The 25,727-nt window shown below is 42.8% G+C and overlaps 1 protein-coding gene across 19 annotated transcripts in view; it reads left to right on the top strand.

The window, feature by feature from the left end:
• The window catches only part of LOC105499180 (DISC1 scaffold protein), a 426,110-nt gene that overhangs the window by 141,941 nt on the left and 258,442 nt on the right, over nucleotides 1-25,727 (top strand). For 18 of the 19 annotated variants that reach the window (XR_011610479.1, XR_011610480.1, XR_011610478.1 and 15 more), the window contains 2 exons: nucleotides 11,563-11,692; nucleotides 15,669-15,904. Coding sequence is in view for 12 of the 19 variants with exons in the window: in XM_011771662.3 (XP_011769964.2) it covers nucleotides 11,563-11,692; nucleotides 15,669-15,904 (366 nt within the window). In the remaining 7 variants the exon portion in view is untranslated. Of the gene's footprint in view, nucleotides 1-11,562; nucleotides 11,693-15,668; nucleotides 15,905-25,727 lie in introns of those variants that run through there. The other variant, XM_071074302.1, reaches the window with a different exon arrangement.

The following is a 25,727-nucleotide window of genomic DNA, read 5'->3' as shown; positions in this document are numbered from 1 at the left end:
AGCCCCTGCCCAGCTGCCCAGCATTTAACTAGACATTACCAGCATCTGCAATAGATACTTACTGAAGTATTATATGTTACCCCCAGCTTCTGAATATTTCTAGATTCTATGATCTTGCTCATGCCCCATTGTTGTTACCAACTATTGCCCATTCTTCCAGACTTAGTGAAACTAATATCCTTGCAAAGCTCTGCTCATAAGTCACACTGCCTCCCCCTTGAATGACAGCATGCCTTGAATAACTTCACGTCTGCTTAGGTCTTAAATACATCTGTTTTCTTTTTTTTTTTTTTTTTTTTTTGAGACGGAGTCTCGCTATGTCGCCCAGGGTGGAGTGCAGTGGCCGGATCTCAGCTCACTGCAAGCTCCGCCTCCCGGGTTTTTACGCCATTCTCCTGCCTCAGCCTCCCGAGTAGCCGGGACTACAGGCGCCCACCACCTCGCCCGGCTAGTTTTTTGTATTTTTTAGTAGAGACGGGGTTTCACCGTGTTACGCGGAATACATCTGTTTTCTTGAATATCTGTTTACTCTGACAGATGATAAGCTCCTTGAGGACAAGACCGTATTATATTTATCTTTATATTTCTAGCGACTAGAATAGTGTCTGGCCCATAATCTGTATTCACTGAATGTGTGGATGTGACACTTATGCATGTGTAGCTATATATAGGTTCACAAACATATATATGAATATCGAGAGAGAGACAGAGAGAGAGAGAGAGAGAGAGAGAGAGAGAGAGACTGACTTCACTTTATTGGGATTCAGGTGCCCTAGAGGAAAATGCTCCTTCAGCTTTTCTTCTGAGATTGTCAGCAAGAAGGAGTTGCACAGAGTCTTGACAGAACCTTGGATAGGAGGTCATTTCTGATCCTTTCTCTTCCACCAACCAGCTGTATATGGCTCGGTGTAGTTATTGAACCTCTCCAAACTCCACTCCCCTCATCAGAAAATGAGGGGGTTAAATTAGATCACTGATTTCTAAACTTTAGTTATTTATGTTTTATCTTGGCTTTTGTTTTGCTAAATCTACCCATCTTATTATTACCATAAGTAGAAAATAATGAGTTGAAATTAACTTTCTGAAATTTTTCTAATACATGTTAACACAATTACATAGTTACTAATAATTTTTTAAAACCTGCCTTTCAGTGTGCTAGCTACCCACTGCAGTTTTCACAGTGACCAACAGAGGGCCGCCGTGGCAGGCTGAAGCCCACACAGACCAGAGCCTGGACAGAAACAGTTCTCACAGGCTCTCTGAGTCAAGGGGGAAATATAATATTTTTGAATGAGTGGTGCTTTTCCTGTAGAAATAAAGTAGTTGTGTCAACATGAACAATTTTAAATACTAATTAATAACGCAAATAAGTGCCTGTTAACCTTTTTGGGATCAAGTGTTTATTTATTTTGAGAAGCTGATGAAAGCTATGGACTTCCTCTGTTGCAAAACTACGTGTACGCATGTACATATATGCAAACTATTGAGTGAATTTTCAGGAGACTCACAGTTCTCCTGAGTTATTCATTCACTCCTTAGAGAGTCTTTGGTTCCCAGGTTAAGAAAATTTAGTTTAGGATAAGATTTAAGAAGCTGTAAACATTCAGATACAATCAGATACTTTGTGTTTTATTATTTTTGTTGTCACTTTTTTCTTAAAAATCACAATTTAAGTCAACTTTTGAGAAACACTGTTTAATCCTCTGAGCTCGTGTAGAAGAGCACCCTGGGTCACCCTTGATATGTTCAGATCCTGCCAGCAGCCAAGAGAGTTTTAACTATCTTCAGGGGTTAACCAGGTTCCTCTGAGGAGGGCAGATATCGGTACTCAAATCATTTGACCCCTCTTCTGTGGGGTCCTCTGGCCCAATGGGTTTGCTTGTTGGAGGAATAACTTTTGTGATGTCCTCTTGATTCCTGTGGGAAGTTCATGTGTCTTTGCCACAACAAATGGTGTATGCTCAGGCCACCCCATAGTAGACCCTCTCTGCCCTGTTAGGTCTCTCTAATTCCTTTATCCCTGCTTGAGGGGGCAGCGACACATCAGAAGTGAGTTGCTTAAACAATGCTGCAGCAGACAGTTTGGGTGCCCTGTGTCCCAATCCCTCAGCCTCCCTCAGATTCCCTCCACAACAGGGAACCGTGCTGACTGTTGGCTTTCCACTCAGGCACCCAACAGGTTTATCTGGCCTGCCTGCACAGGTGTTCTCAGAACCTGTGTAAAGAGGGGTGGGGATGGATAATGCCCTCACCCAATGCCCCAGCCTACTCAACCTCTTAGGGAACAGTTCTGAGGCATGCTTCACACATTTTTTTTCTTTTCTAGAAGGTTCCTGCTACTAGGAACCTTTTGGCCATTGGGTTCCATTTGCCCATGTGGTGACCAGCTCCACTGAACCTTTTATTGAATTTTCCTCCTTCTCACTCTAGTTTCTTGGGAATCACTTCTTCAAAAAACAGCCTGTACTCAGGTCCCTGTCTCAGACTCTGCTGTTAAGAGAACCTAAGTATAGACAGATATCCACGTTGGAGAACCAGATGTAAGTCTTCCTTCTTGCAGGGCACCCCCAGTCTTTAGGAGTGAATCTAGTGGATTTTTTTTTTTCCCACTGGGTTTGAGTGGAAGAGTTTACTCCCATGTGGCCGGGTTTGGACAGGCAAACCATGGGGTAGGGGAGAAAAACGCATCTCTCATGAAGACTCTATTTTCTACATGGCCAACAGGTGGGTGGGTATTGAGAGTGGTGGTTGATTGCAGAGTTGCTGGTTGAGCAGCCCCAGGGGTAGGACGCCCCACTCCGTCATTAGAGATTCAGAATGCAGGACATTTAGGTCTACGTCCTTCAGCTTTAGTTTCCAACTCTGGAGCAACAGGAAAATTCTAGCTCAATATCCTGTGACAATAGGGATCAGAAGAGAAGAGAGAGGCATCTGTTCCTACTGTGTCTTCCACCCAGTCAAAAGAAAGTTATTTTTCCTTTCTCCTAAGAGAGAGAGTTGGCCTACTATCATCACACATTTGGATGATAATTTTCTCATGAATACATTGCACTTCTCTAACTATACACCCCGTGCATTTTTCCACTGGATCTTCACCAATATGTATATGAAAACTGGTCCTTTTTGTAACCGAAATTGTGTGTGTGCATGTATGTGTTTGTATGCATGTGCACACAAAATGTCCTTTATCAAAGACCTTTTCCCAGTGGATAACGTCAAACTCAAGCAAACAAAATATAACAAAGTTGAAAACAAAGGTCTATCATGGTTTTCCAGTGGGGCTTATCAAGGCAGAGCCCCAGTTTACCTGTCCACATACTTCCCACTAGCATACTTCCTTTGAGATGGGAACAGAGAAGATGAATGTTGTGCAGCACCATGATGCTTTTGGACAGAGTCATTCTTCCTCTGACCAATTGCTCCTTGATTGCCTTTGAAACATGTGATTCTTTATTTCCCTTTGGTTCTCATATAGGGACTAACACAGCATTCAGTGTCACAGAATTCAGTGATGGTCGGCTCTAAGCTCTCGAGATTGGAATCAAGATACACTGTATGAGACCAGAAAGTAACTGTTACAGACACATTTTACCCAGGATATAAAATGAGATGGCTATGATACAACATAAAAATTATCATTACTGGCTGGACATGGTGGCTCACACCTGTAATCCCAGCTCTTTGGGAGGCTGAGGCAGGAGGATTGCTTGAGACCAAAAGTTTGAGACAAGCCTGGGCAACATAGTGGGACCCCATCTCTACAAAAAAATAATAATAAACGAGCCAAATGCGATGGTGCATGCCTGTAGTCCTAGGAGGATTGCTTGAACTCAGGAGTTTGGGGCTGTAGTAACCTATGATTACACCACTGCACTCCAGCCTGGCTGACAGAGCAAGATCCTATTGCTAAGAAAAAAATATTTGTTATTATCAACAAACAAGGATATATTTCTGAACCCCACATCAGATCAGGAGATGGGAAACCACAAGGGACAGTGGCATGCCCTGTGTCCCACTCCCAGGAGACCAACTCCAGACCCTTTGTCATGGCCTCAACAAAAGAAGGGAGAAAGGACAAGAGGGGAAACATAAGTGGTGAGCCACAGAGGACTTCTCAGAACTTGTTTTGGAACTACTGGATTATAAATAAAAGCTCCCAAATAAAGGTCTTCCATATCACCCTCTTTGTTCAAACTCAACTGAAGTCTGTCCTGAGGCCAGTGGCATCAGGCATAAACCATTATAAACCCAAATGAATATTCATGTGTCTCTCTTGCAGGGCAGTCATTTCTATGAGTGGGATAAGACTGTATAAAACAATGAAAGTCAGTTCCCCAAGGAATGTGACTTCTCCATGCTCCTTACTTTTTAGACCCAAATCATATATATATGGAAGAATTATAAAGTTACCTGTATTGTCTCTGGCAATTTTACAGTATTCTTTTGTGCTCTCAGAATGGCTTTGGTAATTTAGGTCGTCATATATTGAATGAGCAAGCTATTTCTAGGTTAAGAGTGCACTTTGTTGGTTCTATGACTGGCCTAAACTCATTCTTTATCACCGTCTTCCCAAAGAGGGAGAGATGGAACACACAAGTCATATGACATAAATTTGATAGAATAGTCTTCAGTAGGGAGCAGCGATTAGCAACCTTAATCAGAAGAGTTGTACCCAACTCTTGTTGCCAGAAATAGTCATCTGAAAGATGGCACTTCCTCAGGACCACGTTTTTCTAACTGTGACGATGAGAACATTGGCCTTGATAGTTTTGGTCCTTTCTGAGACTAAAATTCTGCGATTCCAGCAGTGGCACAAAGCAATGTTTTTGGTACTGTTAACAACATTAAGGTCTCAGAGAGGGACCTCCTGCGTTACATGTGAAGATGCATTAACCACAGCACTGTCATGAGCAGTTCTGGTGCAGGATTTTCTCACAGGTGGATTTCCTGGCTTCCTGCCCCGTCGACATTCTCACTTGCAGAGGCTTCTGAAGGTGGCCTCTCCAGCAATGCCAAGGGCACTAGAGGGCCCAGGGGGCCTGAGTGCTGGGCTGTGAAGGAGGTGGCAAAGTAGGCTCATCACAGGCATGCACCCCTTAACAAGCTGGCAGAGGAACCACAGACACTTAGACGATTTCTTCATTCTTTTTTCAATATTCCTGAAAATAGGCATTCACAACAGTCACATGGTAAAAGTTGTCAATGGAATAAAACCATTTTTCCTGTGCAATTTGCAGCTATTTTTTTTTCTGTGATGTACGATTTTATTTTATGAATGGATTTTATCCTCCTTTAAATTGTTGATGGAAAAGGCCAAGATTTTTCCAGTACTGGGGTGGTGCCGATGGAGATCTGTATGAAACTGTGGGTCTGGGTGTGATCTTGGACACCTGAATCCCCATTGGCACTGAGTGCTGTTCTAACATTCTACCCTGCATGTTTTTAATTCTTGCCCCTGAGGGATTTGTTCATTTTGCATACTGATTAGTTTACAGCAGCGATGCTAATTTGCAGTGACATGAGGGATTACACATTGAGAATTATTGAATGTAAAGGGGACAACATTGCAGAACGGAGAGGAAGCCTGACTCAGAGGACAGAAGATTTGAAAGACGGAAGCCTGTCTCTTGCTTCATTGCTGAGCTACAGTGTGTCCTGGGGCCATCACTCAGCCGTCTGTGGATCCCTTTCTCTACCTGGAGTAAGAATACGAGAGACAGAGAGAGGAGTTTTGGTTAATCACAGGGGATTTTCTTATGGATTAAGTAATTAATGTGATTAATGATAATATAGAGAATTCCCAGTTACCACCTGTAGCTCCTCTGTAGCTAATTTTCAATTCTGTGTTGATTTCCTTCAATGACTCTCATCCTGACCCAGATGGTATCTATTTAGGAAATTCAAGAAACTTGTAATATTAGCATAAGCAGAGCAAATTGGGGAATAAATTAGTGCAAAGAAATTATCCAAAGCAATAGAAAAGTGAATATAAACGACTTCTGGATTTTCTAGGACACAGACTCATTGAATCATTCAATAAATATTTGCCAAGGCCCTACTTAACGCTGGGCATTGGGGTCCTCACCATGAGATGAGCTCAATCGCTTCCCTCCAGGTTCACAGTCAGGAACGAGGAACTGTGCAAACAGGCTGAGCCTCTGGAGCCCAGAAGAGGAAGTGTGTTTCGTTCCCACAGACATCAGTAGCTGATGGTAGGAGGATGGTTTTGTTCCAGACATTTCTTCTGACACATGTAAAGATCCTCAGACACATTTTATCTGTTTTTCTTTCTCTCTACTTTTCTTTCTTCTTTCCTTTCTTTTCTTTTTTTCTCTCTCCCTTCCTTCCTTCCTTCCTTCCTTCCTTCCTTCCTTCCTTCCTTCCTTCCTTCCTTCCTTCCTTCCTTCCTTCCTGTCTGTCTTTCTTTCTTTCTTTTTCTTTCTTTCTTTCTTTCTTTCCTTTTTCTTTCTTTCTCTTTCTTTCTTCCTTCCTTCCTTCCTTCCTTCCTTCCTTCCTTCCTTCCTTCCTTCCTTCCTTTCTCTCTCTCTCTTTCTTTCTCTCTCTCTCTCTTTCTTTCTTTCTTTTCCTTCCCTTCCCTTCCCCTCCTTTCCCCTCCCCTCCCTTCCCTTCCCCTTCTCCTTCCCCTTCCTTCCTTCCTTCCTTCCTTCCTTCCTTCCTTCCTTCCTTCCTTCCTTCCTTCCTTCCTTCCTTCCTTCCTTCCTTCCTTCCTTCCTTCCCTCCTTTCCTTTCTTTCCTTTCTTTCTTGGTATTGATTGCCCTGTTGCCTAGGCTGGTGTGCAGCAGCATGATCATAGCTCACTGCAGCCTGTAACTCCGGGGCTCAAGTTATCCTGCCACTTCAGCCTCCTGAGTAGCTAGGACTACAAGCACTTGACACCGTGCCTAATTTTTAATTTTTTTGTAGAGATAAGGTCTCACTGTCTTGCCCAGGCTGGACTAGAACTCCTGGGCTGAAGTGATTCTCCTGCCTCTGCCTCCCAAAGTGCTGGGATTGTAGGCTTATGCTACCATGCCTGGCCCACATTTTTCATCTTTCTTACTCTGTATAGAAAGTGGGTGCTTTGGACGTGAGTACAGTGTTCATTTTCCCGATGCAAACATTGAGATGCTGGGGAGATCAACAGCAAGCTTCTTGAGGATGGAGGTGTTCTGTCTCCATCCCCACCAGCCCCAGTGCGAGGGTGGGGTCTGTATACAGTAGATGCTCAGTGGTCGTTTGTCAGATCAATTTGTTCCCCATAGTTTACTCCATAGGGAAGCCATTCTTGTTATCCACATCACTGTCATTCTCATTTTAAAAACAAAGAAGGTAAGGTTCAGAGAGATTAGGTAAGTCCAGTGACACAGCGTGAAAAAGGCACAACCAAGACCCAAAGGGTGGCCCCTAACTCCACATGCTGTGCACTGTCTGCGTTGCACTGCCCTGCTGGTAGCCAGCAAGAGGATTCAAATAATGGGTGTGTGTGGATGTGACTGGAAGACAGGGGAGATGGAAGTTCCTGGGCTTGCTGAGAACCTAATGGCGTGTGATATCTGGGAAAGAGCAGGAACCTGGGACTCAGCTTGATCCGCATTGACTCCTAAACTCTGCTTCCTGCTGTCTGCGTGGCCATGGGCTAGACTCGGAACCCCCGGGACGCAGTTTCCTCATCAGCAAAACTGGCATAATAGCATCTTCATCTTAGGTCTGTAACGAGAAGCGAATGTGATCAAAAGATGATGTCTAGTGTGCAGTACGTTCTCGATTCACAGTAGTTTATTTTATTATTATCAGTTTAAACATTTTTGTTGCTGCTGCTATTTGCCTTTAAGCACATAAAACAAAGAATAGATTTCTAAATTGCATCATATGTTACAATAAGTGACTTTTAAGATTATTCAGAGAGTCTGATCTTTTTGGTAGACATAGGAACAAAAGCAAGGTTCCTTTTTCTGTAACTGCTGTTTTCTAACTTCGAAAAGCTGAGGTGACATATTTCCTAGTATTGTTTCTAAAAATATGAAGCCTGCTTCATTGCACCGTGGTCGGTTGGTTCACTTATTTTGTAAGTGTCAAGTTAGGACTCAGCAAGGGGGAAGAGTCTCCCCCAGCTTTAAAGTCTACCGTCATTGGTCCATGCCTTGCATTGCCCATGTCTTCATTGCCTTGTAATTTTTCTGTTGATGCATTTGTCTCTCCTGCTCCACGGAAGAACCAAGAACTGTTTACCATTGTATCCTCAGAGCCAAGCGCAATCCATAGTACATACCAGCGAGCTCAGTAATATTTTCTCTTTTTCTGAATGAATGAATGAAATGGGGTAGGAGTAAAAGGAGACAAACATAGCACAACATAGATTAGGATCAGTTACTCATTTTCTTTTCTAAGAAATGCGGAGGCAGCGCGACCCTGTGTTAATATATAAATAAGAACATGCAGCTTCACGCTTCTCCTCGCTGAGCCCTGAAATAAGTACAAAGGTGGCAGACAAGATCTAGCTGTGTGGGAGATTCTGTAGAAGGAGGGGATAGGTTTAATTTGGCCTTTTTAGGATGCTGAGTTTATGCCTCCAAGTGTCAGAAGCTACAGATGTCTGCTCCTCTGCAAGGGAAGGGGACCTTGAAGGTGATGTTATTGATGAGCTTTATTTAAAACACAGGCATGTTCAGGAGCTACAAGACTAATTGGGTGTATTAAAATATTTAAATCAAAAGTGCAGCTACTTAGTGCGTGTTGGCAAACATTTTATGTTACGGTTGTAAAAATGATACATGCTCACTATAGAAACTTTAGAAAGATCAATGGAAAGAAGTGATTCCACCACCCAGAGATAGGAGCTGATAGCATTTTGGTGAATATTTTTCTTTTATTTTATATACATGTTATTAATATTTTTACAATGGTTCATTTTATACTTTTTGCCATAAAACCTGCTTTAGAGAAAACAGCAATAAATAGTGAACATTTTCCAGACCAGTATATCTTCTTGTGTGACCTAATTTTAGTGGCTGCTTAGCATTGCTAAGAGGTCCTGATGCTGGGGCATGTCTTGAGCTACTAAGAAAACACCTGATTTTTGTAGCTAATCTTTGTGTAAAACTATGATTATTTACAGGCAATCAATACTTAGATGTGGGAATGTAGAATCCCAAGTTATATTTAATTTTAAGTGTCATTCTTATTCCCTACTCTCACCAAAGACTTATGGTTTGGGAAAACCTTTGACAGGCCAGTTTGTTAGGTGAAAGATGATATTTTATGTTGTTTGGATTTTAATTTAAAACTATCTTTGGAGGCTGGGCGCGGTGTAATGGCTGTAATCCCAGCACTTTGGGAGGCTGAGGTGGGCGGATCACGAGGTCAGGAGATGGAGACCATCCTGGCCAACAAGGTGAAACCTCGTCTCTACTAAAAATACAAAAATTAGCTGAGTGTGGCGGTACGTGCCTGTAGTCCCAGCTACTCGGGAGGCTGATGCAGGAGAATTGCTTGAACCTGGGAGGCAGAGGTTGCAGTGAGCCAAGATCATGCCACTGAACTCCAGCCTGGGCAACAGAGCTAGATTCCATCCCCCGCCCTACACACAAAAAAAATCTTTGGATAGTAATCATTTTCCTTAACACTTTGCAATTCGTTTTTTGTGTTTTGTTTTGCTTCATTTATTTCTGAGGTGGGGGATCTTGCTATGTTGCCCAGGTTGGTCTCAAATTCATAGGCTCAAGCAATTCTCTGCCTCAGCCTCCCAGGTAGCAGGAACTACAGGTGTGCATCACCACGCTCAGCCGTATTCCATTATTTTGGAATTTCTGGTTGGTGCGCTTGTCTTTTCCTTCATAATTTGATGGAACTTTTTAAAATTAGCAATATTAACCCTTTTTCTGCCATATGTGTAGCATTATATTTTTCCCAACCTGTCATTTGCCTTTTAGTTTTAGTTGGTGGTGTTTTCTTAGACATAGCTTCCCTGGATTGTTGATGTAGTTTTGCTTAGGGTAAATTGTTTTTCTGCCCACCTTCATTCCACTGGAAATGGAATGTTTTAAGGGTGAATTTATTATTCTTTGGTGACAAATACCACCAAGTATCCTGTAAAGACAGCTCACCAACGTAAGGCCCAAGCCTGTGCCACATTTTCACCAGCATCACTGTTACCAAATATGTCAACTCTGGCAAGAAAAAGAGAAGAAGCCTAACAGATTTTAAGTGGTTTTGACAGCCTTTCAGCAAATCTTTTCTGAGAAGCTCACATCCAAGCATCTGCAAATCAGTCACCCCTCCTTTTAATCTCCATCAAGTTCAGCTCTGGAATTTGCTCCTGTTTGGATAATCCAAGGCAGTGCTATCCAATAAAATCTAGTGTGAGCCATATACACAATTTTAAACGATCTAGTAGCCACATTAAAAAAGATTAATGGTCAGGCGTGATGGCTTATGCCTGTAATCCTAGCACTTTGGGAGGCTGAGGAGGGAGGATCACTTGAGGTCAGGAATTCGAGAGCAACCTGGCCAATATGGTGAAACCCCGTCTCTACTAAAAATACAAAAATTAGCTGGGCATGGTGGCACATGCCTATAGGCTCAGCTACTCGGGAGGCTGAGGCAGGAGAATTGCTTGAACCCAGGAAGCTGAAGTTACAGTGAGCCAAGATTGTGCCACTGCACTCCAGCCTGGGTGTCGCAGTGAGACACTCTTTAAAAAAAAAAAAAAAAAATGGATTAAGAAGAAAGTTAATCAAGTGAAAATTTCAGGAATTAGATGAAATGCTACCAGGAGCTCAGCTGCATTTTCTAGAACTCTTGGCCTAATTGTATTAAGTTCAACTCTGTGATAAGTGCTGGGAATAAAAACAAATGTGATGTGGGCTCTGCAAGAAGTGTATTTCGCTGTGATTAAAGCTGATTGTGGGAGAAAATCTTCTGAAACCCTCAGTGACAGCCTTCTCATTGACTAGTGACTCAAACATTAGTGCAAAGTGGAAGATTCTAAATGAGCAGAAGAAGGGTGGATGCCGTAAAGGCGGGGGAACTGGTGAATTTCAGAAATAGTGAGTGTGAATTCAACACTCCTAATCATTTGAATAAAGATCTTGTTATATTCCCCCAAATTAATAAGAAACAGGTGAAATTAATTTTAACAATACATTTAATTCAATTCAATATATCCAAAATATTATCTCAACATGTGATGAACTTAAAAATATTACTAATGAGTTATTTTGTACTCTATTTTCATACTAAGTCCTTAAAATCTGGTGTGTGTTTTACACTTTCAGCACATTTTAATTTGGGCTAACCATGTGTCACATGTGGCCACGGGCTACCTTATGGGACAGTGCAGGTCCCATAATAGTATTCTGACTAAGGGGAAAAATCAGAAATCCCAAGAGATTGTAATTAAGGTAGAAACTTACATTTAGGAGCTCATCCTAAAAACAGGTGAGTACCCTCCTAAGTATGAGAACAGATGGGGGCCACTTGGAGTTTCTTACTCTTAAAATACTTGTCAACATGAGGATTTCAGCTTCCCCAAACCTGTACCAATAGGTATGTGTTATTTTAAGGGCCAGTGGAGACGACACCCACGCCTCACTCAGAACGGAGCCGAGGCTGTTGGAATGCACTGCTCAGGACAGCTTGCACGTGTCCATCACGAGACGAGACTGGCTTCTTCAGGAAAAGCAGCAGCTACAGGTGAGCAGGTGAAAGATCTTCAAGAAATATCATGGCATTTTTCTTTTCATTGAGACGGGGTCTTGCTCTGTTGCCCGGATTGGAGGGCAGTGGCGCAATCATAGCTCATTGCAGCCTCTAGCTCCTGGGTGATTCTCCCACCTCAGCCTCCCAAGTAGCTGGGACTACAGGCATGACCCCCATGTCTGGCTAAATTTTTTAATTTTTAGTAGATATCAGGTCTTAGTATGTTGCTCAGGCTGCTCTTGAACTCCTGGGCTCAAACAGTCCTCCTGCCTCAGTTTCCCAAAGTGTTGGGATTATAGGTATGAGCCACCGTGCCCAGCCGGCATTTTTCTTATCCATTTAAGCCAAATGCAGCCAAGTGGGTCTTACTTTCCTTGAGTGTAGCAATTAGAGCCTTGGCTGTCAAGCTGGGGAGTACAAAAAGGAGAGTTGGTGGGAATGACTAGAGGGCTTGTAGGAATCTCATTACAAACGAGGGTTGAAAGCTCAGCAGCGTTTGCGCCTGTTTTCGATATTCCTCATTACCTTTTGAATATGCTTTTCTTGTCTGCCAGGCCAATTTGCCACTTCTTATCATTTTGACCTTTAGAAGCTTCCTTTGAAAGGCAGAAAGACATCTGTGCTGTGAAAATCCTTTATGGAAATTCCTATCATAGTAGTCTATGAGCTGAAGTTGTTAAGAGACAGAGTTGTAAGTCCGGACTGAGCAAGGCAGGCACATCTGGAATGATTAGCCGACTGCGTGGAAGCCCAAAGTTGGCCCAGAACAGAGGATGCAGGCTGGCTAAGGATCATCGAGAGGCTACAAGTCTGGGTGCAGCACCGAGTTAAAGCCAGAGCTCTGAAAGTTGACAGGGCACCCGAGAGGCAAGGAATCTTGAAACAGGGTCCGTGCCTGCTTGAGCCTGGAGTTGTGAAGCATGAGTGGGGAGCAATGAGAACGCATTGATTGGAAGCTACGTGACTTCATGGGAAGAGCATAGGTCTTCAACACTCAAGTTCAAATCCTGGCTTAGGCTGGAGGCTTCCCCTCTCTGCTCTGGCCATCGAATATTTTTGTTATCTGAATTTGCCCCATCCAGGTCACTTCAAGAGTAAGGAGGCAAAGGGAGGAAAAAGTCGGCAATTTATTTGAAACCATTTCCTCCATTAACTGAGCACTTACATAGTCAATGTGTTATACTGTTTGGATAGCTGAAAATGTGAAATCTGGTTTTTCATTTTTAATAACATTTGCCAATTAAAGGTCTACACAATTCCTGAGAAAGTCAGAGTGTAGAGAAAATAATTATAGCCCTGGGCACTTAGTGTTTGAAGCACTCTGGGAAAGGTACTTGAATATTCATTTATTCAACAGACATTTATTGAGGGTTCACTGAGTGCCAGATACTGTTTGAAATGCTTGAGATTCCTGGGGAGCTTTTGATTTACTAGGGGGTGAGAATGGGGAGATAGACAATAAGTGATAAACATAATAAAACCTCTATTAGATAACTGGTATGTTATAGGGTGATAAGAGCTTCCCAGAGTAGACTAGGATGATGTGGAGGATGGAGTCTACTCATTGAGAAGTGAGATTGGACCCAGCAGTTGAAAGAGGAGAGGGAGTAGGCCTTGCAGAAATTTCTGCAGGAGGATCCTGCAGGGGGATACCAAGATGAAGCCCTAGAGTGGGAGTGGGCCTCATGTGTTCAGAGGGCAGCTGGAGGCCCCTGTGGCTGGAGCAGTGTAAATGAGGGGGAGGATTTGGGGAGGAAGTCAGAGATAAAGGGGCCTTGTAAGGATTTGGAATTTTCTCAGATTGCAACAGGGAACCATTGGATGCCTTCATTTAGGGAGAGTTTTTTGCCTGTATAATGGCGTTCAGCTGCAGTCAGAGTGTTGCTTTTAGGAACATCTAGAAAGTTTAAAGTAAACAATGCTAAATGTAATTGATCTGACCACATTGTAAATAATTTGACCCTGTATTAGGAATAGGATGTAAGACAATATGGAAAACAGTATGCAGCTTCCTTAAAAGATTAAAAATTGATTCACTGTGTGGTCCAGCCACCCCTGCTTCTGGGTGTGTATATATCTCTCTCTCTCAAAAAAAATTGAATGCATAGACTCAAAGAGATGTTTACACACCTATAGACTCATAGCAGCATTATTCACAATAGCCAAAAGCTGATAACAACTCAAGTTCTCATCAACAGATAAGTGATAAACAAAATGCGTATGTGCATGTAATGGGATATTACTCAGTCTTGAAAGGAAATTCTGACACATGCTACAGCATGGTTGAACCTTGAGGACATTATGCTAAGTGAAATACGCTGGTCGCAAAAGGATAATGCTGTATGATTCCACTTGTATGAGTTACCTAGAGAAGTCAAATTCATAGAGAAAGTAGAATGGTGATTCCCAGGGACTTGGAGGAAGAGAGAATGGGGAATTAGTTTTCAATGGGTACAGAGTCTCAGTTTTGCAAGATGAAAAGAGTTCTGTGGATGGATGGCAGTGATGGTTGTACAACAATGTGAATGTGCTTAATGCCACTGAACTCTACACTTAAAAATGCTCAAGATATGGCCGGGCGCGGTGGCTCAAGCCTGTAATCCCAGCACTTTGGGAGGCTGAGACGGGTGGATGACGAGGTCAGGAGATTGAGACCATCCTGGCTAACCCGGTGAAACCCCGTCTCTACTAAAAAATACAAAAAAAAAACTAGCCGGGCGAGGTGGCGGGCGCCTGTAGTCCCAGCTACTCGGGAGGCTGAGGCAGGAGAATGGCGTAAACCTGGGAGGCGGAGCTTGCAGTGAGCCGAGATCCGGCCACTGCACTCCAGCCTGGGCGACAGAGCGAGACTCCGTCTCAAAAAAAAAAAAAAAAAAAATGCTCAAGATGATGAATTTTATGCTACATGTGTTTTACCAGTTTAAAAAAAAAAAAAAAACTAAAAGAAAAAGAAAAGAATAGGGTAGAGGAAGTCAAAGGTGGAAGTAGAGAGGTTAGTTGAGAGACTTTGTCAGTAAGACTGTAATCTTGGAGCAATTGGGGACACTGAGGCTTTACTTTTTTCTTAGAATGTCTTGGTAGTAGACATTCTTTAGTAACTCCCAATTCTTCTCCCCACTCCCATACTTGAAGTGGGTTCAGGAGGTAGAAGTTGCGGGTGATGCACCTTGGGGCTGAGAGAACGTGAATACGAAGTTAGAGACACCCAGGATTAGAGTTGTGCTCTTATCAGCATAAAACTTGGGAGTATGTTAATTAAGAGTCTTATTTTTGATTCAGAATCATATGGGCAGTGAGATGATGATCTGCTATAACACTGTGCACACGATGGGCATTCATTACCTGCTGCTTGTTTAGTTAATTGACCTTAATGTTAAATGATATTTTATGGATTTGGATTTCAGTTTGCTATATTTGCAGAAATTACATTTTTTAGATTGTCATGAACTTTAGGCTGCATGGCACCATCTGCAGCATCTCATTCCTCTCTCAGCCCTGTAGACTTAAGAAGTCATTTTTTACCTTTCTCTCTACTTTGAATTCTTGTGTTTGGGGACAGACTAACAAAGGGTTGCTTGCATTTCTTGTTTTGGTCTGTGGCTGGGGTTACCTGCTTAGCTCAGACCTCAGGTGCGTAAGGCTCCCTGCCCTGTGTCCTAACTCGTCCATCCGAGATGAAGTAAGTCATTTATGTATCTGCTGGGTTCTTCCAAGTCAAATTCTTGGCTCACCCCCCATAGTTATTTAATGCTCGGGAGGGAATGTTTTTCCTTATGCCAACTCATTAGAAATAGAAAGCTGGCATGATTTTTCCAGTTCAGCAAACCTCCAAAAATCTGCCTGCCTCAGAAGGGGAGCTTCCTGGTTCTTGTGCATATGGCCAATTCTCATTTAAACGAGTCATTATCCTCAGAGCAGTTTGCCGTGAGCAGGGTTAATTTATAAAATCTCGACTCCTCATTCTCTATAGAAAGAAATCGAAGCTCTCCAAGCAAGGATGTCGGTGCTGGAAGCCAAAGATCAACAGCTGAGAAGGGAAATAGAGGAGAAAGAGCAACAACTCCGGTGGCAGGACTGCGACCTGACCCCACTGGTGGGCCGGCTGTCCCTGGGTCAGCTGCGGGAGGTCAGCAAGGCCTTGCAGGACACCCTGGCCTCAGCTGGTCAGATTCCCTTCCATGCAGAGCCACCAGAAACCATAAGGAGGTACTGGTGATTTCCTAACTGATTTTGGGCCACTCACCTCTTTGACCTGTTCATTGGAATGATTTTGTCTAATGCCTTTCATCTCTAAACATTTCCTGAACAGTCTGTGTTTTTCAGTGGAAGCACCATTAGTGTTTTGGGTGGGAAAATTCTTCATGGTGTGGGGCAGTCCTGAGCATTGCAAGTTATTTCACCTCCTGGCCACTCAACCCACTAAATGCCAGCGCTCCTCCCCGTTCCAATATGCACCCTCCCCATTTCCAAACACCCTCCCCATTTCCAAACACCCTCAGGACACCCTGTCTCCCTTTGAGAACTATTGGAGTTCAATGGGCTAAAGATCCTGATGCCAACTTTTGCTGAGGATGATCATCTGGAGAGGGGCGAACTATGCCTCTCACTAAGGGAGGAGGTGAACCACTGAGAGAGGGACAGCCAGTGACAAAGTTTCCATCTGGAAGAATGGATTGTTATTGGCAGCTAAAATGCACTGGGTGCTTACCATGCACCAGGCACTGTTATAAGCTGACTCTATGAGTTACTTCTGTTGTTATATTCATTTTACAGGTGAGGAAAAAAAGTTTAAGAAGGTTATAATTTGCCCAAAGTCCTAATTCATAAGAGAAAAACCTGATATTTACACTCCTGTTGCTTAATTCTGAAACCTGGATCTGCAGAAGTGAAGCATTCGAAAGAAGCCAGTGTAGAGCCAGCTGGCTCAACAGGTCAGAGAGATTGCTTGGTCCAGTATTTTTAACTAACTGGACGTGATCCTGTGAACCTAATTTTTACTATGAAGTATTGGTTGTCTTTTAGAAAATGCTGACTTAGGGAGAATATCCAGTAGTTATATTCAGCCAAATGAACCCATCTTACATACATCAATAGCTACCTTTGTTGTTCATGAGAATAGGCTCTTCTTAGGCCAGATGGGGAGAGTCAGACAAATTGTGAAACAGGAAAACCTTGAAGTCTTATAAAGAGAAGTTGCGGAGACTAGTATTGTTACAAAACCTGGAGAAACAGATCACTCAACATCACGACTGTTATCATCATCTATAAGGATTTTCATAGAGGCCAGATGCAAACTGAGGGTGCCATCTGTTTGTAATTTACTCAACTTTCTAACATGCAGTTGCAAAGGGAAAGATATGCTTTGTTTCGTGGACAATGACCCACGAGCTTGAAAAGAAACTTCCTGATAGCACGTGGCCTTTCTGGATGTGTCACTGGTGGAGACTTAAAGTGCTTGCATGGAGGCCATCATTTCTGACTGTGGCTTGTTGGGAACTCCCTGGCCAATGTCAGAGACAGGCTGGAAGTAGAGGGCATGTGCTGGGGTCAAGGACACCCAATGATTTTAGGTTTGGGTGTGATAATAGAAATCAAAGAAGCCATTTGAATTTTCCAATGTCTGTGTTCTGGATCAAATAACTCAGCAGGAGGAGATGAAGTGTTACCATCCCAGAGACATCATAGACACTTTTTGTGTGGAGCCAACAAAAATGGTTTTCTTCCAGTGAACAAAAGGAGAACCCTTTTTAAGCACTGGAGAATCAGAAGCTCCACAGTGTGGAAGCTGACAGAGCAGGGGGTACATAAAAGGACAGGAACCAATTAAAAGATACGTTCATTTGAATTTCTTTCATCCCTGGGATTTCAATCCCTCTGCTTTAAAACAAGTTCCTTATTTTCTCCTGCAAGTCTTCCTTTGATGTGAGGGTCTTAGAAGAACCACTTTTACCCAGTGAGCTTGGTTCTCCTCCCACATGAAACCCATGGTTCTTGTTCCACCCCCTCCTGACTGCACTCCCATTCTCTGTAATGGGATTGTGATGTGGGGGTGGGGGAGGGAGGAGAGGGAAAAGATGGGGGACACAGTGTCCAAGGTTTTCTGTGGATCACATCCCGCCGTGTGGGGCGTGAGGTTCCATCTATTTATTTGGCGTAAATTGAGGAGAATGGTGATTTGCAGCTCATCTCTCTCTAGCACCATTAGCTCAGCCTCCCCTGGCTTCTTGTTGGTTTTATGTGTCAGGAAAACCAGGGGAGGGCAGCCTGTGACCTCATGTGGCATGCATATGGCTAACTGCAAAGTGAGGGAGGAATAATTATGGTAATAATCACAGTGATGACGTGGAGGGCTGCCTAGGATGCTTTCTAACGTTCTTCAGCAATGCTTGACTGGCTTGTATTCATCTGGGGTTGAGTCCTTCATTCCTCAGCTCCTGGGATTTTTCATGCTTCATGTAAAATGTGTTCTGGCAGCTCACGGACGAATTGTCGCTTGTTGTGCATTTGGAAGAAACATGTCACATCTTTTTACAAACCACTGGCACAAAGTGTGAAACAAACTCAACCCCTGGTTACAGCAGGGCTGGCTCGGCCTTGGTTGGAGAATCTGGGAGCCTCGCAGCAGGGCTGGGCTGGGGAGGCTGGTAGGTGGAGAGCAGCCAGGCCTTCTGTGGTGTCCATGTCCCCAACCACTAGCTAAACTGCCCAGGGCTCCCTGGCCAGGGGCAGTAATTATGCAGGGTGCTGCAGGCATCCTCATCACGCTTGTGCTCAGCTCCACACCACGCAGTCCCTGCTGATGTCAGGCCTCCTTGCAAGTGAGATTTGAAATAATGTAATTCACCAGCTCACAACTGAATGGGAAAAAAAATCAATAGTTCCTCTTTCCCCTCAGAAGCATATCATATTAGAGTGAGGAGACACTGAAACAACAAGGCCTGAATTGGAAAACTGATCCGCAATCTAGGATCGTAGTAGAGATTCTCCAAGACGGTTGCCTGGAGGCAGCCATGTGGGAGAGATCCCATTAATGCTCTTGCCCCAGGGGTAGTGTGAGGCAGCCACCAAACTGCAATAATGCAGAGACTGCAGAGAAAATCCCTGCAGCGTATCAGCAGCCTCCAAGCTGCTTTTCCATTCGTGAAGATTGTTGTTCTTTAATCTCCACTTCTGGGCTTTGCCTTTCTCTCTCCTCTGTCTTTGCCTTCTACCTGATTGGTTTGCCAAGACAATGGCTTTATGGGACTGAGAGCATTAGAAATCATCTGGAGAAAGAGGAGAGCTTTGCATTTTTCCAGAAAATTCTGATTTTTTCCCCCTTTTTTGGTAAGGACTTTTCTTTCTTTTTTAGAGATGGGGTTTCCCTCTGTCCCATAGGCTGGAGTGCAGTGGTATGATCATGGCTCATTAGAGCCTTTTACTCCTGAGCTCAAGTGATCCTCCTGCCTCAGCCTTCCAAGTGCTGGGATTATAAGTGCATGTCGCCATGCCTGGCTAATTTTTTAATTTTTTGTAGAGATTGGGGGGGGGGTCTTGCTGTGTTGCCAGGTTGGACTTGAACTCCTGGCCTCAAGTGATCTTTCTACCTCAGCCTCCTGGGTCACTGGGATTACAGGGTTTTTTTTTTCCCCACCCCCCCTTTTTAAGTAAAGTAGACATCTTGCTTTTCCCAGGAATTCACGAGGCAGATAAATATTTGCCAAGACAGCAAATGCAGTGAGACAGAAGTGTGTGAGCAATGCGGGCCAGATGGGTGCCCGGAGTGAGGCTTCCCTGCATAGGCGACATCTACAGCGTTCAGGACCTCCCTGCAGGTTTGCCCTCTCCACTCAGATTTATCCTGTCTGTCCTTCTTAGTTAGTTTGGTGATGATACTCATACACTAATTTTAATATCTCTGTTATTTACAAACTGTCCTACTTGCTTACAATAACCCTATAAAGTCTGTTGGGCAATATAATGTTTTTATGCCCATTTTGCAGATGAGGTTGCTGAGGGTCCAAGTTCACACAGCTGTAAAAGTGGTGCCCTCATGTCTTTGGCCAATTTTTAATGCAGAGGGAATCCAGAGATGGTTCACACTTATGGCCTGGGAGAGACCAGGCCTTGGACAGAGTGCTTGGTCAAGCAATGGAAAGAAGTCCAGCCCGGCAGAGCATGGGTCTGTAGGCCCAAGGACAAGAGAATGGATGTCCCTCCAGGCCAGAGATGGTTGTCTCTGTGCGCCTAGTGTTGCCTGGTTGCGCCTAGTGTTGCCTGATTGGATTGGAGCCAAGGGGTATCTAAAAATAGGCAGCCTGGGGAGACCAAACAGGCAACTGTCTCAAGTCAGAGAGGTCTGTCAGACTTCCCAAAGAAAGAAATGTGAAAGGAAGAGGAACTGGAAAGCAAGGCTCCGCCCTAGGGCTAGAGGAACTGGTATTACTGTCTGTGAAAAGAGGGTTTGAACTGGATGATGTGGAAGGTCCTTTCTGGTTCTACAATACTTTGCACTTGAGGATTTTGTGAAATAAGTTAAAATAAACTGCCTTAAAATCCCTCATAATTCTATTCCTAGGAGCTCTATGTGAAGTTCCTCTTTGAAGTTCCCTGGGCAGGCTGTGACCATCCACAGGCCACGGTGCTCTAGCTGGCACTTTCCTAAGGGCTGGTCCCTAGAGCAGGGACCTGAGCAAACCTGCTTTCCAACCATGGCTGCTGCTGCTCAGAGCTTAGACCTCGCCTCGCCACTGTGTATCCTCCCATTTTCTTCTGGAAAGTCGTCATTACAGGCAATGTGAAAAGTTTACCAAATTATAATCTGGTAAAGGAGCAAGAGGGTTGGAAAAGAAGGAAGAAAATCCCCCCTATCTGGCTGGGTACAGATGCTGCTCACCAGGAAATATCGGTTCCCAAGAAAACAGAACCCCCATTTCCAGTTTTCATTGTGTTGTAAATTAAAAATAAAATCTTAAGCCCGCAAACACTGAACGGATTCCCTCTTGGCCCAGGAGACCCCAGAGACTCCATACAAACTGAGTTCCCAGCCCCAGTGGGCCGGGAGGTTGGATTTGGCTTGTTATAATCCCTCCCTTTTGTAGCTTAGACACAACAACTGACCAGCATCATTGCTAAAACGAGATCATAAGAACTGACAGAACAGACTCTCGGTGGTAATGAGATACCATATTATAAACAAGACCTAAGGCCATGCCAGGCAGGGATAAGTCACACACCCCTGCACCTAAAGAATAAACGACCTTCTAACTGCCACCTGGGTTTTCTTCTTCTCTAGCAGCTAAACAAGCACTGGCCTTGAGATGAGCTATCTTAAAACCATGGCATTCCTTCCACCGCCAGACGCTGACTGACTGACTCCCTGTTCCACCAGCCATAACTGCAGCTTTCATTAGAAAAGATTCTGATTTCAGTAACGGTCTTCTGATACAAAGACCAACTGTGGACTGCTTCTGGCCTATTTACAGAGACACTTGAGTGCCTTTGTGTTCTGAAAAGACCTTTTACATAGAGGGCCTAATTGTAATACATGTAAATGTTAAGTCTCCACCCCAGGGTGAACATAAGTTGTATATAACATGTGTGCTTATTCAGTATGCATGCATTAGGACCACCTTCATGAATATTCATAGCTCCTGCTATAACCTGTGGAATATGTGCACTTGGTCAAGCTATTCTGCGTAAATTCCTGTCTTACCTGTCCCTCCCTTAAAGTGCCTGCTATTGGCTTCTACCGGAGCCTATGCTTCCCAGCCTGTTAGAATGGCAACATTGCAGGCTTTAACCCCCTTATAAGAAATAAAGCTCTTTCTAAATTGATAAATTGTGTGATTTTTAAGTTAACAGGCTGTATTTGAGAAACTCAAGGGAGGAATTCTATTTTACTTGCAGATTTAAAAAAAGACTTTATTTTGTGCTACAGTAACATTTACCATGATTTTTGAATAACTTAGAACAAAGGAGGGTGAAAAAATGGATATGTATTTTATCATGTTGTATTTTAATGTTTTACAAATTCTCTGTGCTTGTTTTCTTTAAGAAACTTACAACACGAGTCTATTATTCTTAATATTATTATTGTTTAGGTAGCTCTTTGGAGGCTTGTGATTTGTAGACTCACCCATTTCTCTTTTATATAATTTAGGCATTAGGTTAATTATTTTCAACTGGAGCCCCATGGATTATCAAAGATGGGAGATAGTCATCTTAAAATGATCATAGCTAGTTCTAATATTGCAGCTGCAAGTCAACTCTCACAAACATGAAAGCATGTGGCCTATTTTAAGTCTTTCTCCTAGTCAATTTCAATTTTTAGTTTCCTTTATTATCACCTTGAGAACTGTTCTGTACTTAATTTCTGTGTAATTTACATGTCTTCTGCACTCTTCTGTTCCCTTTATCAAATTCTCTTATTCTTTCCTTTTTGTAAGCTGTATGTTACTTTTCCCTGCTTTAACTTTTCAGATGTTAATTTAATATGTCAGGCTAAAACTCTTCTTCAGACCTTGAGCTGAAACTCTGGAAGAAGTACAGAAGTTTTGGAATCTTCCAGCAGAAGGTAATTTAGCTCTGCTCAGAAAGACCCTTCTCCAGTGACTGCTGGGAATATCCCCAGGTTGGAAATGCCAGCTCATTGCTTGCTGAGAATTTAATCAGTTAAGAGCACATCTTTTTCAAGCTGTGGAAGGGTGATTAATCTACCCTGTGCTGATAGCTAGGCTGCTAGGATGACTGAAACCAAAGTCAGACAGAACCTCTAGATTTCCTGTAGCTGCTTTCAGTGCGGGGAGGCGGGGGTGGGGGGTGGGATGCTGTGTCTTTTATAGAGATCATTGTTAAACCTTCATCTTGACTTTCATTGTCATTAATATTTTGTACTTCCTCTTTTGCAAATTTCCTTAGCTTCCTCTTTGAGTCATGTTGATATTGGTGTTTGAATTCCTTATTCAGTTTCTCCTTTAGTCAACTGAATTTTTCTCCTACTGTTGATTCATTTTGCTCACCAGTGGTCTATTTTTGCATTTTTTATCCAGTAAAGTATGTCCATCTTTAGTTTACCCACAGAAACATTTTAGGAAATGAAATTGACAGTATTCCCCAGTTTTAGGAATCAGGCTGATCTGTTGCTTTGTCAACAGATTTTGAGAGACGCTTGAGAGAAATGTAAGGTTAAAATTGTCTCTGCAAACTTGAGCTGTACATATGCTTATTCTTAGCCAGACGCCAGTTAATTAAAGACGATTCAGAAGAAAAGAATAAACCCACAGCAGAAAGTACAGCGTTTTTGGCAAACTTCATAGTTATGGAAAGTATAAATACTTAGAAATTTAGAAGAAGCAAGAATATATTTAAAAAATTAGTATTAAATATAAATGCAAATGACTGGGCACAGTGGCTCATGTCTGTAATCCCAGGACTTTGGGAGGATCACTTGAGGTCAGGAGTTTCAGACCAACCTGGCCAACATGGCAAAACCCTGTCTCTACCAAAAAAAAAAAAAAAAAATTAGCCAGGTGTGGTGGTGCGTCTGTGTAGTTCCAGCTACTCGAGAGGCTGAGGTAGGAGAGTCACTTGAACACAGGAGGTGAAGGTTTCAGTGAGCGGAGATCATGTCACTGTAATCCAGCCTGGGTGACAGAGCAAGACTGTCTCAACAAATAAAAATAAATATAAAAAAATAAATAAATGCAAACAGTTCTGGGTATTTATTTAAAATCTCAGTTGTTCCCATGGGAACAACTGGACATTCCTTATTAAATAATCAGAATAAAGGGAGGGCAGTAATTGAAATGGAAATATGAAGTTGCCTTTGGATCACTTAACAGAATAAGCCTGGATGTAGTATCATTTTCCCCTTAGATTAAATTGTAGTATTTAATGGGCTGAACTCACATGAGTTTTGGGGGGTGGGGAAAAGTTCTAGAGCCCAAGTACTGAAATCGTGTTTGAACATTTAAATACGTCATGGTTATGAGAATAGTTGAAAATACGGAGCTGACTTGGTTACCAGTCTCCAAAAAATAAGAAGCTGGTAATTTATTTCCTTATTGTTGTAAAAAAGAATCGTTAAACAGCTTGTGAGGAAAGGGTAGAAAGGAGAATGGTTATAATCTGAACATAAGGCTGTTCATATTTCTGATTCCTGTTCTCATTTTTTCATTATTAAACCACCAAAATCTCCTACAGATAAATGTCTGTAAGTCAAAATGTTTTTGGCACATGAATATAGTTTCAGTTTGGAATAAGATTATTTGAGGCAATGAGAAAGATCTGGTTGAATTAACACTTGGAATATTTGGATAAGCCAAATAGCAAGTTCATCAGTTAAAAATAAAGCTGTGATTTTTTATGAAACTGGACTTCGATGCAAACTGTGATGCTGTGATGTCAGGTGGAGCTTCCCAGTAAGCACGGGGACCTGCAAGAGATGGCACAGGGTGAGGGTGTGAACGCGTGCGTGTGCTACCTTACTCGTACCTGCCAATTTGGAAAGTTCAGCAAATTCACTATTAGGGCTTACTCCTTTCCTCTGCTCACTGCCTTTGCATCAGCACCTCGATCACAGGAAATATTTTCCAAGGAAAGATCAGAAATCCTTATGTTCATTTTTTTCCTCTCCCTCCATTGTCCCTTATGATATGAGTTACATGGGTGTATCTTATTAAAAAGAGTTTATGGTCTTATAAAATGTGACATCAGCCGGGCACAGTGGCTCACGCCTGTAATCCTGGCACTTTGGGAGGCCGAGGCGGGCAGATCCCGAGGTCAGGAGTTTGAGACCAGCTTGACCAACATGGTGAAACCCCCTCTCTACTAAAAATGCAAAAATTATCTGGGTGTGGTGGTGTGCGCCTGTAATCCCAGCCACTCAGGAGGCTGAGGCAGGAGAATCGCTTGAACCTGGGAGGTGGAGGTTGCAGTGAGCTGAAATTGCGCCACTGCACTCCAGCCTGGGTGACAGGTTGAGATTCTGTCTCAAAAAAAAAAAAAAGTGACACCTCATTTTCAGTTTGCTGAGTTATTTGGAGAAGTTGTACTGTACTAAAAGGACTCAGAATAATGGAGTGTAACACCCTAGTTGAAAACACAGGATCCTTGAAATTCAGAGAAATAGGGAGAATGTGAGTCATGATGTGATGTATACTCAGAGAAGGAATCAAAGAACTGAATGTTCAAGTATTTCCCTGGCCTAGTTTCCTTTGATTCTTTTACTTAATGTCCTTTGCCTGGGCCAGGAAAACTCTAAATATATTTATTCCACCCTTGTTAAAAATTTATGTGCCTGATTTTGGTCAGATTACTCTAAAATATTTTCTTACTATAATACAGGTATGGTATATGTCTGCATGATTTATTAAATGGTCTTTCTATACTTCATTCCTCCCATGATCCTCAAAAGATGAGCTAGTTGGTGAGCACAAAGGTGAATGTCTGTTTTGAGTCCAGCAAACTCTCTGACTTCAGCCACCACTGAACTGGAAAGAAGTAACATGCTTTGCCAAAGGTGGCAAGGATGGCCCGCAGAGGCCCTGGTGCTCCTACCTCCCAGTTCAAATCTCTCTCCACTGCACCACACTGGCTTTCCCAGAAGTAAAGGTCTCAGATAACCAGCTTGAGTCATTTTTATAAATAGCCATATAGAATGGCTTGCTTCTGATGAATTTATGTACCCTGTTGTGCCTTTACAAGATCATCTGAAGTCTAGAGGAATTCGTGGCATTTGTGCCTCTGTGCTCCATGAATGTCTGATGGGTGCCATGTGACATTATCAGCTGTGAGGATAGAAGGGTCTAAGGAAGGATAAAGACCAAGTAGATAAACCTGAATTTCCTAAAGCTGTTTCCACAGTCATTTTGTTTTCCATTTGTCCTCTGACAGAAGGTGAGGGGCAAGGTTGTTAATGTCAATGGATTTGTGTGTATTGTGTGTGTGTGTTATTTTATTTTATTTATTTATTTATTTATTTATTTATTTATTTATTTACACAAGGTCTTGCTTTGCCACCCAGGCTGGAGTGCAGTGGTGCGATCAT

This window comes from Macaca nemestrina, chromosome 1, assembly GCF_043159975.1.
Source record: "Macaca nemestrina isolate mMacNem1 chromosome 1, mMacNem.hap1, whole genome shotgun sequence".
Taxonomy (NCBI): domain Eukaryota; kingdom Metazoa; phylum Chordata; class Mammalia; order Primates; family Cercopithecidae; genus Macaca; species Macaca nemestrina.
Note: the sequence above shows the minus strand (reverse complement) of the source record. Positions and strands in the feature narration are given on the sequence as shown.